This window comes from Neovison vison, chromosome 1 (genome assembly GCF_020171115.1).
Source record: "Neovison vison isolate M4711 chromosome 1, ASM_NN_V1, whole genome shotgun sequence".
NCBI lineage: Eukaryota > Metazoa > Chordata > Mammalia > Carnivora > Mustelidae > Neogale > Neogale vison.
The window spans coordinates 92,934,587-92,947,610 of NC_058091.1; the positions used below are offsets into that span (position 1 = coordinate 92,934,587).

A 13,024-nucleotide genomic window follows, 5' to 3' on the forward strand; every position below is an offset into this window, starting at 1 on the left:
AGACAGAGAATGAGAGAGAAAGAGAGCATGAGAGAGGGGAGGGTCAGAGGGAGAAGGAGACTCCCTGCTGAGCAGGAAACCCAATGTGGGACTCTACCCTGGGACTTCTGGATCATGATTTGGCTTACTGAGTCACCCAGGTGCCCTGACCAACTGAGTCACCCAGGTGCCCTGACTTTCCAGTATTCCTTATCTACAATTACTTGTTAATCAATATTTAGAAGAATATGAATAATTTCCATTGTTTTGTACAAATGAGAATTCTTAACTTCCCATTAGGAGAGTGGCCCATGTAACACTTACAGGTACCCGGGCCACAGTGTAGAACAGCCAAGTTCAAACACATTGACGAATTGACCTAACTACTGCTGCATGGTATTTAAAATAACTTACTGCAAAACTGGACTATACAAATGATCATGTCTGATGTTATAAATTCTGTGGCAGGGGAGGTGTTAGTGTTTCTGTCTTATTTGCTTTGCTTTTGTTCACTTCTTTGTGCAATGTCTGGATGTTATGAAGCAAAGGCCAGAGCACACAGTATGTTGTAGTCGTGGTGCTTGTGTGTTTGTTCATGTACATTGTATTCTAAGATAATGATAGAGTAACATGAAGTTATAAGAAATAATACAGAACAAACCCATGTACACATTACTCTGTTTTCCCTAGTGTTAACAAGCTGCAAAACTATTAAATGGTATCACAACTAGGCCACTGACAGTGAGCAAGTTAAGGTATAGAAAATATCCATCACCATGAAGATGCCTCAAGTTACCTTTTTATAGTCACACCCATTTTCCTCTCATCCCCACCTCTTCCATTACCCTTGACAACTACTAACCCGTTCTCCAGTTCTATGATGCTGAATTTCAGGAATGGTATACAAATAGAATCAAATCGTGTACAAATAGAAGAGGAAAAGATGAATAGTTTGGAAAATGGAAACATCACGGGTTGGCTTTTTTTCACTTGGCATAAACCTCTGAGATCAACCCAGGTTGTGGTATGTATTAGTAATTCATTCCTTTACATTTCTGAGTAGTACTCCGCAGTATGGATGCACTACAGCTTGTTTAAACATTGTTGAAGGATCTTTGTGTTCTTTTCAGGTTGGGACCATTACAGATAAAGTTGCTACAAACACTAATGCACAGGTTTTTGTGTGAATGCGTTTTCATTTCTTTTTTTTTTTTTTTTTAAGATTTTATTTATTTCTTTGACAGAGCGAGATCACAAGCAGGCAGAGAGGCAGGCAGAGAGAGAGGAGGAAGCAGGCTCCCCGCTGAGCAGAGTGCCCGATGCGGGCCTCGATCCCAGGACCCTGAGATCATGACCTGAGCCGAAGGCAGCGGCCTAACCCACTGAGCCACCCAGGCGCCCGCGTTTTCATTTCTTAAGATTAAATGCCCAGAAGTGAAATTGCTGGGTCAGATGGCAGCTACATATTTCCTTGTTTAAAGGACTACCCAACTGCTTTCCAGAGTAGCTGTACTATTTCCGCCAGTGATCCCGTTTCTCTCTATCCTTACTAGCATTTGAGTGCTGTCACTTTTTTTTATTGGGCCATTCTGATAGGTATGTAGTCATATCTCATTGTGGTATTCATTTGCATATCCTCAACTGGCTCATGATGCTGAACAATTTTCCATGTGTTTATTTGCCAGCTTTATGCTCTCTTCAGCAACTTGTTCACATCATTTGCCATTTCTTTAGTTAACTTATTGAGGGTTTTTACATGTTGAGGGTGGAGAGTTCTTTATATATTCTAGATAGCAGTCTCTTGTTGGATATGTGGCTTGCAGATATTTTCTCTCCATCTATAGCTTGTCTTCCCAGTCTCCTAACAGGTTCTTTATTTCACAGAGCAAAAGCTTGTAATTTTCATGAGGTCCAATTTGTCAGGATTGTTTTTATGGATTTTTGGTGTCCAGTCTAAGATCTATTCTTCAGCCCCAGGTTAAGAAGATATTCTCCTTATTTTTTTTAAAGTTTTATAGTGTTACATTTAACATAAAAGTCAATGATCTGTTTTGAGTTAATTTTTATATATGATGCAAGACTTAGGTCAAAGTTCATTTTGTTTTTGTTTTGTTTTGCCTTATTGGTGTCTAATAGGTTCACTGCCATTTGTTGAAAAGGTTATCTTTATTTCAATAAATTACTTTTGCACATTTGTCTAAAATCAATTGGACATTTAGTGTGTGTATTTCTCTTTTTCGTCGATCCCTGTATCTATCCCTCCACTTGCATAATCTTGATTACTGTAGCTATATAATGAGTCTTGAAATTGAGTACAATGACTCTTCCCATTTTATTCTTTTAAGACTTGTTTTAGCTATTCTAGTTTGTTTGCCTTTACATATACATTTTTGAATAATCTTGTCTATATCTATCCTTTACCAGAAATTTGATAGAATTTGCATTAAACTTGTGTATCAATTTAGGGAGAATTAACATCTTTACTATGTTGAGTTTTCCAATCCATGAACATGGTATGTTTCTTCATTAAGTTCTTCTTTTTATCAAGGTTTTCTAGTTTTCATCATGAAGTTCTATACACATTCTATTAGATTTACACCTAAATATTTCTTTCTCTTTTTGAGTGACTATAAATGATATTGTATTTTTAACTACCACTTGCATATGCTCATTGTTAGTATGTTGCGATATAATTGTGTTTTCCGTTGAGTTTATATTCTATGACCTTGCTGAATTTACTGATTAACTTCAGGAGGTTTGTTGTAGATTCCTTGAGATTTTCTAAGTAAACAATCACATCATCTGCAAATAGTTAAAGTATTATTTGTTCCTTTCCATATGATCTTTTTTCTTGCTTAATTGCATTCACCAGAACTTCCAGCATTATGTGGAATAAGCAGTAGACATTCTTACTTTATTTCCAATCAGAGATGAACCACTTATTCTTTCACCATTAAGATTGAGGTTAACTGTAAAATTTTTGTAGATATTCTTTAACAAGTTCAAGACGACTCTATTACCATTCTGATAATTTTTGAAAATCATGAATGAGTGTGGGATTTTGTCAAATGCATTTCCTGTACAAATCAATATGTCCATGTGCCTTTTCTTCTCTTACCTGTTAATATGGTGGCTTGCATTAACTGATTCTCATATATTGGACAAGTCTTAAATCCCTGGAAAGACCCATGGAGTCATGGGATCTGTAATTCCTTTATATATTGCTGGATTTTATTTGCTGATACTTTTTTGAGGACTTTTGCATCTATATTCATAAAGAATACTGATCTGCAAATTTCTTATTTTGTGCTGTCTTTATCTGGCTTGGTACGAGGATGATTCTAGCTTCATAAAATAAACTGGAACATGTTCCCTTCTTTTCTATTGTCTGGAGATTATTTATACAATTGATGTTAATTCTTCTTTAAACATTTGGCAAAATTTTCCAGGGAAACAATCTGGGCCTTAAGATTTCTTTTTTGGGAATTTTAAAATTATGAACAATTGCTATCCCTAACAAATACAGGGCTATTCAAATTATCTATTTCATACTGAACAGTTGTAGTTTGCGTTTTTGGGGGAATTAGGTCCATTTCATCTAAATTGTCATTTTTCTACATGTGGGGTTAGATATAGTGTTCTTTTATTATCCTTTTGAGTCTGCAGTGCTATGCCCTATTTTATTCCTGACATTAATAATGGGTGTCTTTTTTTTTCTTTTGCTTGTATGAGGTCTTCCAATGTTATTGATCTTTTCAAAGAATTGGTTCTTTCATTGATTTTCTCTATCTTTTTCTGTTTTCACTTACATTGATTTCTGTTAATATTTCCTTCATTTTTCTTGTTTGGGGTATGCTGTGCTCTTTTTTGGTGAGGAGGCTGACAGGGAAGCTTGTTCATTTCACACTTACGCTCTTTTACAATGAAAATATTTAGTGACAGTAATTTCTCTGTCAACACTGCTTTAGCTGTGTCCCCCAAATTCTGATAGGTTGGATTTTATTTTCTTGCAATTCAACACAAATTTTTATTTCCCTTGAGAGTTTCCCCTTAAATCATAGATTACTTAGAAATATGTTGTTTGCTTCCAAGTGTTTGGTGAGTTTCCTGCTACTTAGTTCCAGTTTCATTCAACTGTAGTTAAAGAATACATTATATGATTCAAATTCTTTTAAATTTTGTGAGGGTCTATGGCCCTGAGTATGGTCTATCTTGTCATGTCTCATGGGCACTTAAAGAGAATACATATCTGCTTTGTTAGGTAGAATGTTCTATGTATATTCATTAGATCTTTTTGGTTGGTGGTCTTTTATATTCTAGCTGATTTACTGTCTGTCCTACCCATTGTTCAGATTGTTGAAACATCTAACTATAGCTGTAGATTTGTCTGTGTCTTCTTTCTGTTCTAGTTTTTGCTTCACATAGTTTACAGCTCTGTAATTTGGTGCATACACATTTAGAATTGCTAACTCTTTGTAGTATATTGACCCCTTTATCATTTTATAATGTCCCCCTCTGTCTCTGGTAATTTTCTTTGCTCTGAAGGTACTTTTTCTGCTATTAACATAGCCACTCCTACTTTATTTTGATTAATGCTTGCATGATATATCTTTTTCCATAATTTTGTTTTTCACCTGTTTATCTCATTATATTTGAAGTGAGTTTCTATTATACATCATGTAATTGCATCATTTTAAATCCATTTTTCAAATATCTATGTTTTAATAATTGTATTTATACCATTTATAGCTTAAATTATTGATATATTAGGGTTTTCTGGTTTTTTTTTTTTCTGTTTATTCTCCCTGGTTTTTGTTTTGCTGTTTTATCTGCTTTCTTGTGTGTTACTTGAACATTGTTTAGAATTCCATTGACTTATCTATAGTATTCTTAAGTGGATCTTTTTGTGTAGAATTTTCTAGTGGTTCCTTCAGCTATTATTATATATATATATATCTTATCATAATTAATCAATTTTAATTAATCAATAACCACTTTTTGAAGTTTTTTTAATTCCATCATGGTTACCACAGTGTTATATTAGTTTCTAGTGTACAATGTAGTGATTCAACAATTCTATACATTACTCAGTAATCATGACTCTTTAATCCACTTATTTCATCCATTCCCCACTCATCCCCCTCTGGTAACTATCAGTTTGTCCTCAATAGTTAAGAGTCTGTTTCTCAGTTTGTCTCTCTCTCTTTCCTTTTTTTTCCCCCTTTGTTTATTTTGTTTCTTAAATTCCACATATGAATGAAATCATATAGCATTTATCTTTCTCTGACTGACTTATTTTTACCTAGCATTATACTCTTTAGCTCCATTCATGTTGTGGCGGATGGCAAGATTTCATTCTTTTTTTTATGGCTGAATACTATCTATATCTTTATCTATCTATCTATATGATTAGGCTCTAGGTTGGGCTATAGAAATACACATACATACACAAACACACACACATACACACACCATATCTTCTTTACCCATTCATCTGTGAATGGACACTTGGGAGGCTCCATATCTTGGCTATTGTAAAGAATATTGCAATAAACACTGTGCTGCATGCATACCTTCGAATTAGTTTTTGTATTTTGGGGGTAAATAGCCCATAGTGCAATCATGGAATAATAAGGTAGTTCTATTTTTAACTTTTTGAGGAACCTCCATACTGTCTTCCACAATGGCTGCATAGTGTGGCTATTTTATCATTTCAAGTGAATCTCTCTTTATATCTTTTTATCCTCTCCCATTTGTAATGTAATACATACATCTAGAACAATATCAAGCAGTGTAATAATTTTTGCTTCAGCCATGAAACAATTTAGAAACCATGAGAAGAAAAATCTATTGCAGTTAATATCTTCTGTTGACTGTGTTCTTACTTCCTTCTTGATGTCCACATTCCTTCTTTCATTGGTCCCTTTCTGTTTAGAGAACTACTTCTGGTCATTTTTTTAGGATAGTAGGTATTCTGGCAGAAAATTCTCTTAGTTCTCCTTCAACTGAGAATGTCTTGACTCCTCCTTAATTCCCAAGGAATATTTTTGCTGGAGATAGGATTCTAGGTTGACAGTTCTTTTCTTTGAGCACTTGAAAATTGGTATGCCATTTCTCCTAGTCTCCACGGTTTCTGATGAAGAATCCACTATCACTTCAGTTTCTTTCTCCACTATGATAAGGTTCTATTTGTCTTTTGCTGCTTTTAAAAATTATATTTGTCTTTAGTTTTTAGAAGTTTGTCTATCATTTGTCTTGCTGAGGACTTCCTTGGGTTTATCCTCTTTGAGATTAGCTTAGCTTTTCAAATATGTAGGTTCATGTCTGTTGCCACTTTTGGGAAATTTTCAGCCCTACTTTCTACAAATACTTTTTCAGACTCACCCTCTTTCTTGGACTCTGATGACATAAATGTTATGTCTTTTACAGTCCCTGAAGTTCTGCTCATTTTTCAGTCTATCTTCTCCATTTTTCATATTGGGCAATTTTTATTGACCTATGTGGAAGTTCACTGATTCTTTTCATTCTTCTCCATTGTGCTGTTGTGTGCCTCCACTGAGGTTTTCTTTTTCTTACTTTCTTTCTTTTTTTGTGTGTGTGTGAGTTATTGTATTTTTCAGTTCTAAAATTTCCATATGTTTCTTCCTTATATGTACTATTTCTTTATGGACTTTCCATTTCTTTCCTGAGACTTTCTATTTTTTCGTTTGTTTAAGGCATGAGTATAATTACTTGTTGAAGCATTTTATTTTGGCTACCATAAGATCCTTGTAAGATAATTCTAATATTTGTGTCATCTGTTGATTGTTTCTTCTTATTCAAGTTGAAATCTTCCTAGTTCCTGGTATCAGGAGTGATTTTCTACTAAAATCTGGATGTCTTGTATATTATGTTATGACACTGCATTTTATTTAACTCATCCTTTTTCGAGGCTTCCTTTGTCACTATTCTGACGTGAGAAAGGGAATGCCACATTATTGCCAGGTAGGGGGATGGAAATTGAAGTTAATTACTCAGCATGGGGAGAGGACTCCTTGTTACTGCTGGTTGAGGGTGAAAGCAAGTCTCCTTACTAAGTTCTTACTGTATCATTCTGGCTGGGAGAAGAAGGGAATTCCTCATTATTGCTCCCACATGACCTTCACTGGCCTGGAAGTGAAAAGGTGTTAGAGGAGTAGCCTCTTTCTGCTAAGTGGTGGTGAAATTCCTGACCCATCTTCTAAGGCTCATGGGGCACCACTCCAGTGAGTAGGAGGGTACTCCTTGTTATTGCTCAATGGTGGTATAGTCTATGCTCTTGGTGTGATCTCCATTAACCCCGCAGTGGGGATGGCCTCATTACTGCTAAAGAGTACGGGAAGTCACAACCCTTCTCTAGGCCTATTTTGACACCACCCCTACTAGGAGGGGAAGGTTTACTTCGTTGCAGCCTGACCAGGATTTAGGGCTAGACTCTTCACTTGGCACTTGCTGACTGAAGTGATACCATAATTTTTTCCTATGTTTGCCTGGAGCAGTTACAGTCTAAAGGTTTTCTGTCTTGCTAGGTTGCTCCTTTCCTGGCCCTTTACCTAGATAGAGTAAGCTTGTCTTGAGGATTATTTTTTTTATCTGTGCTCAGGGGCATCTCCGGGTTTTTCTGGTTTTTCTAGAGCTCAATCTAGGTATGTGAAGCAGAAAAAAGTCAAGAAAACTCAGCCACATATTGTTCATCAGATCCTGTGGTCCTTAGCCTGTCTGCTTTTCTCTCTCCACCTTTTAGAATCTTATGTTTGTTTTATATATAGTGTTCAATTATGATTTAGCTGCACTTAGTGGAAGGAATAAGGGGGAAATACAACTACCCCATCTTTTCAGAAGCAAACATTTCTAATTCTTTTTTTTTTTTTTAATTCACAGAATAACTCTGAAAGTTATACAAGAGAATGGAAATATTCTTGTTGGAGGAGAAGATAGGCAGCCAGGGGACAGAAATGAGAGGAAGACCTTTCATTGTAATATGTTCATGACTTTAGAATATGGACCCATCTGAAAAAACAAAACAAAACCCATTTTTTAAAGAAGAATGACTTCCAATTTTGGTAGTGATAATACGGCAATTTCTTTCTGAATTGTTCCGCTTCTTTTCTGGAAATCATGCAAAGCCACAAGGAGAATGCAACACATGTACACTATAAACACATTGAGCTAGATAAGAAGAAGAAAATCTACTAACTACAACAGTGTGCCCTGTCACCTGACATCAACAGAACTCTCATTTCTGCTCTTAGAAGCTTTCATGGCATGGCGGGAAAGAAAAAGGGCATGCACAGGGGGCTCAACAATGGAAAATCTTGGAAATATGCACTCTGAGATATGAGAAGAAAATGTACAGAGTTGGAACCTCTATGAGATAAGCTAAGATAACCAGGCCATGAATATTGAGGTGGGGGCAGGTAGCAAAATATAACACAGAAAGTGGGCTCCAGGAAGCACTATCTTCTAAAAGTAAAAAGTACACTTGGGAAGGTAGGTTGCCTCTTTTACTAGCAGCAGCTATTGAAGAAAGGCAGTGAGAGCTCATATCTGTAAAATTACATCCTAAAAGCAGAGGAGCTATGGGTGCATAGAGACACTCTATTTTCACTGTAGCAAGGGAGAGTAGAAGACTTAAGTCAAAAAACCTAGAAGGCAACTGCCTCCAAGCAAAACCTCCTGCTGACAGTTGGTCCAAGACAACTCAACTCCTTAAAATATAGTTAAACAAGAAAGGAGGGCGCCTGGGTGGCTCAGGGGTTAAGCCGCTGCCTTCGGCTCAGGTCATGATCTCAGGGTCCTGGGATTGAGTCCCATATCGGGCTCTCTGCTCAGCGGGGAGCCTGCTTCCCTCTCTCTCTCTCTCTCTCTCTGCCTGCCTCTCTATTTACTTGTGATCTCTCTCTCTGTGTCAAATAAATAAATAATCTTTAAAAAAAAAAAACAAGAAAGGAAAAATTCAGCACTATAAGAAAAATTCTATAAAAAAGAAAGGAGATCAGAACTTCCTTATAAATGAAGTAACTCACCGAAAACATTCTGCATTGGGTACATAAAACCTGTACTGCAAAAAGATTTCCATGAATAAAAGAAGAAAAAAACCCTTGTAATGCAAAATTATTTTCAGAATTTAAAAAATTAATGTAATAATTGCAACTACAAAGGAAATAAGCAAAAAAAAAAAAAAAGAGGGAGAGATGGCAATGACAAGAAGCACAAGGGGGACTACAACCCACAGGAAATAAAGACTCTAAGGAAGAGAGAGTATAGAAATGTGAAAAAAAAAAACCACATTAAATAGAAATAAAATATGTGAAAAGAATTCAGAGGAAATGACAGCTATAGAAGATAGGTAAAAGAGGTTGAAACTATGCATCACTGGATGTCTTTTGCAAACTCTAAATTTATTTATCCAGCTGCTTAACTCAGTATTCCCATTTGGATATCAACATCCCAAACTCCAACATATCTCAGCATATCTTTTTTTTTTCTATTTTAAAAATTTTAATTGTTTTATTTTGTTTATTTTATTATTATTATTATTTATTTATTTATTTTTTATCAAACTCCAACATAGCTAAAGCTGAGCTTCTGATAACTTCTTCCCTTCCAGTAAATTCTTGTATCTGTGGCTGTTTCACTTGACAGCAACTCCCATTTTCTAGCTACTCAAGCCAAATTTCTTGGAGTCATCTTAGGCCCTTTTCATTCTTTTACACACCACATGCAGTTTGCCAGTAAATCCTGCTGCTTCCACCTTCAAAATATATCCAGCCACTTCTCAAATTTCCACTGCCATCACCATGGTTGAAACCACAATGGTCAAAACCACAATGGTTTCAAGTTGGAATATTGTAAAAACCTTCAACTTATCTTCTTTCTTTAATTTTTGCATTCCTTTTTTTTTTTAACAGAGCAGCCAAAGTGAACCTTTGAGATTTAAATCAGAGCCCATCATGCCTCAGCTCAACACATTCCAAAGGTTTCTTATTTCACTCTAAACTATAAGTACATTTATACTTTGAATCTGATAATTCATTCTATGGATACATTTTCACACATAGAAACGACACTTGTTCCTACAATATTTATAACAGCAAAAATATGGGAAACAAACAATGTCAATCATTAAATCACTGTTTAGTTAAGCTAGGATTCAGGGAACATTTTGTAGCTTTTAAAAACAAATACAGATGCTTCTGTTTCTGTGCAACAAGGTAGAATCAGGTGAGATGAGTATTTCACTGTCAGCTAGGAAGCGATGGATGTGAACAGAGAATAAGTCCCTATTTATTTCTCTGGTGGCATCTGTGATTTCTGTGTATGGATTGAAGGTCCAGACTGAAATAGGCACCTTTCAAAAATCTGCAGCTAATATCAGGCTCAGTGGTGAAATACTGAACAATTTCCCCTAATAATAGGGAAAAGACAAGCTTGTCTACTCTTACCACTTCTATTTAACAATATCCTAGAAATCCTACTGATTATAATAGAGGGAAAAGAAATTAAAAAATCAAGATCAGAAAAAAAGTAAATTTATCTGTTTACAAGACATATTGTTTATGTATAAAAATCCTAAAACATCTCTGAAGTAATTACTAGAAGCAATCAACTGAATTTAGCAAAGTCACAAGGTATAAAATTAATATACAGAAAACAGATTGCATTTTTTTATGTTTCAACAGGATACGAGTGGGAAACAAAAAAAAAGCAATTTTATCTACAACAGCCTCAAAATATAAAATAATTAACAACCATAGTCATGACCACATCACAAAAACCATAGAACATTTCTGAAAGAAATCACATAGCTAAATAAATGGAGAGATACACAGCAGTCATAGATTTGAAGACTTACTATTGTTATGAAGTCAATTCTCCCGCAATTTTTCGATCGAGTTAACAAACTTCCAATCATAATTCTAACAGTCTTTATGATAGATATTGACAAGCCAGTTCTAAAATTATAGTAAAATGCAAACAATCTTGAATGGCAAGTCAATTACAGATAAATACAGAGAACTTTCACTGCCTGATTTAAAGACTTACTATAAAACTCGAGTATATAAGGCAGTGTAGTATTAACAAAGGAGTGGGCATTTAAATCAATGGACTAGGATAGAAAAGCTAGAAATAGATCTACACAAAAACGGTCAATTAATTTTTGAAAAGCTACAAGGTGATCAATGAAGAAAGGACAGTCCTTCAGGATATGAAATTGGAACAATTGGACATCCAGATGGAAGAAATTAACCTCACCCCTTACTTTTTTTTTTTTTAAAGATTTTATTTATTTATTTGACAGACAGAGATCACAAGTAGGCAGAGAGGCAGGCAGAGAGAGAGGGAGAAGCAGGCTCACGCTGAGCAGAGAGAACGGATGTGGGGCTCCATCCCAGGACCCTGGAATCATGACCTGAGCCAAAGGCAGAGGCTTTAACCCACTGAGCCACCCAGGCGCCCCATCACCCCTTACAAAAAAAATTTAACTCAAAAATGGATCTCAGATCTGAATGTAAAGTGGGAAATTACAAACCTTTTAGAAGAAAACAGAATAATATTTTGACCTTGCTTGACCTTCTGAAACAAGCTTGTAAAAAACGTTTCTTAAAATTTATCAGAATCATGACTAAGGAAGGCTATGGGAGACAAAGAAATATTCCTTTAAAATATATAATTGTTCCTAGATCAGACTCCCAATAATTATGGCACCTAGTGCGGGGCCAGAATATAAGGAACTAGGCAATCCCCTACACTCAGAGGACAAGAAAAGGTGTATATTGTTACATTCTTTTGCAAGAGTAACACAAAAATATGAACAATTTAAGTGTTCATGTCATTGGACTAGGCAATTCCACTATTAGGAATTTATTCTGAGGAAATAATTGGGTAGGTGCCAAAAACACAACCACACAACACACACGGGAATATACATTGAAGAATTCATTGAAATAAAGGGGAAAAGTTGGCAGTAACTTACATACTATTTTTGAAAGATGAACTATATCTGAAAGCTGTTTTAAGGACAAAAACATCTACTACAATATTACTAATCTCCTTAGTATGCAGTGAACATGGATCTCATTATCATCAAATAATACCAGCCGAAAATACGGTGCGGGCTAAATCTGCAAAGACGAAGTTTGCAAGTAATTTTTACAGCAGCCTGGCGTTAACTTCAGTTCGGGTACTACTAATTTATTACCCGTTTTCATAAATTTAAATTAACCGTATTTCACTTCTTTCCGAATTATCCCAAGTGTTTAGTTAGTGTGGGTACCCTTAGAACTTTTAAACTACGATGAAGTAACTAACATTTATAAATTAATATCGACGCGCAAAAAGGCAGCTACAAGCTGATAAGAATCTATTCATAACCAATAAAAATCGATTTCTTTCGAAAAAACTTGCATAAGGTTTAGCTGTTGATAGCTGAGGAATGATCGTCTGTGGACAGCAGGTATGTTCCCTGTGTTTTTTGTTGCATTTGAGAGCCAATAAAAGAAAATAAAAAAGAAAACATTACCTACTCCGGAAATCCACCTGCTAAGGCCACATACCTTGATTCTTGCTTTCTCTATAAATTCTAGAGGGGCTTTCCCAAACTCAAATCCAGCTCCAATCCAAGGAATCCATCCCCTTATGCACGGGGGTCCACGAAAATTCTTCCGCTGAAGGAATAAAAAAAGAGCAATGCAACCCAGGATTATAATCACTGTTGGGGAAATTAGTTCCATGTTTTTGTCTAGCACCTTCCACAATCAAAGAAGGGAAAAGTCCTGCCGCCGTGGCACTTGCTCATTCCCTGTTGGGAGGGAGCACCTACCGGACCTCCCAACTAGTCTGCTACAACTTCCGCAGTTTGTTTGCCTTCCTAAGCGTAGCCTCCTTTCCCCGCCCCAATTTTTAGATGACTTCTGCATCATCGCTCCCTCCTCCCACCTCCACTGGTCTTTCCAGACCCCGCCACGCCGGACCGAACGCAGGGGCTGGACCAAACTAGCGCGGGTGCGGAGGGGTGGAAGGCGGG

General features: G+C 36.1%; 1 protein-coding gene across 3 annotated transcripts in view; it reads right to left on the reverse strand.

Moving 5' to 3' along the window:
* Nucleotides 1-12,987, reverse strand: part of LOC122908865 (24-hydroxycholesterol 7-alpha-hydroxylase) — a 91,094-nt gene extending 78,107 nt beyond the window's left edge. The window contains exons 1-2 of one of the 3 annotated variants that reach the window (XM_044252203.1): nt 12,937-12,987; nt 12,555-12,665 (exon numbers count right to left, since the gene is read on the reverse strand). Coding sequence is in view for 1 of the 3 variants with exons in the window: in XM_044252175.1 (XP_044108110.1) it covers nt 12,555-12,731 (177 nt within the window). In the remaining 2 variants the exon portion in view is untranslated. Of the gene's footprint in view, nt 1-12,554; nt 12,860-12,936 lie in introns of those variants that run through there. The other 2 variants (XM_044252186.1, XM_044252175.1) reach the window with 2 other exon arrangements.
* Between the last annotated feature and the right edge of the window lie 37 nt (nt 12,988-13,024).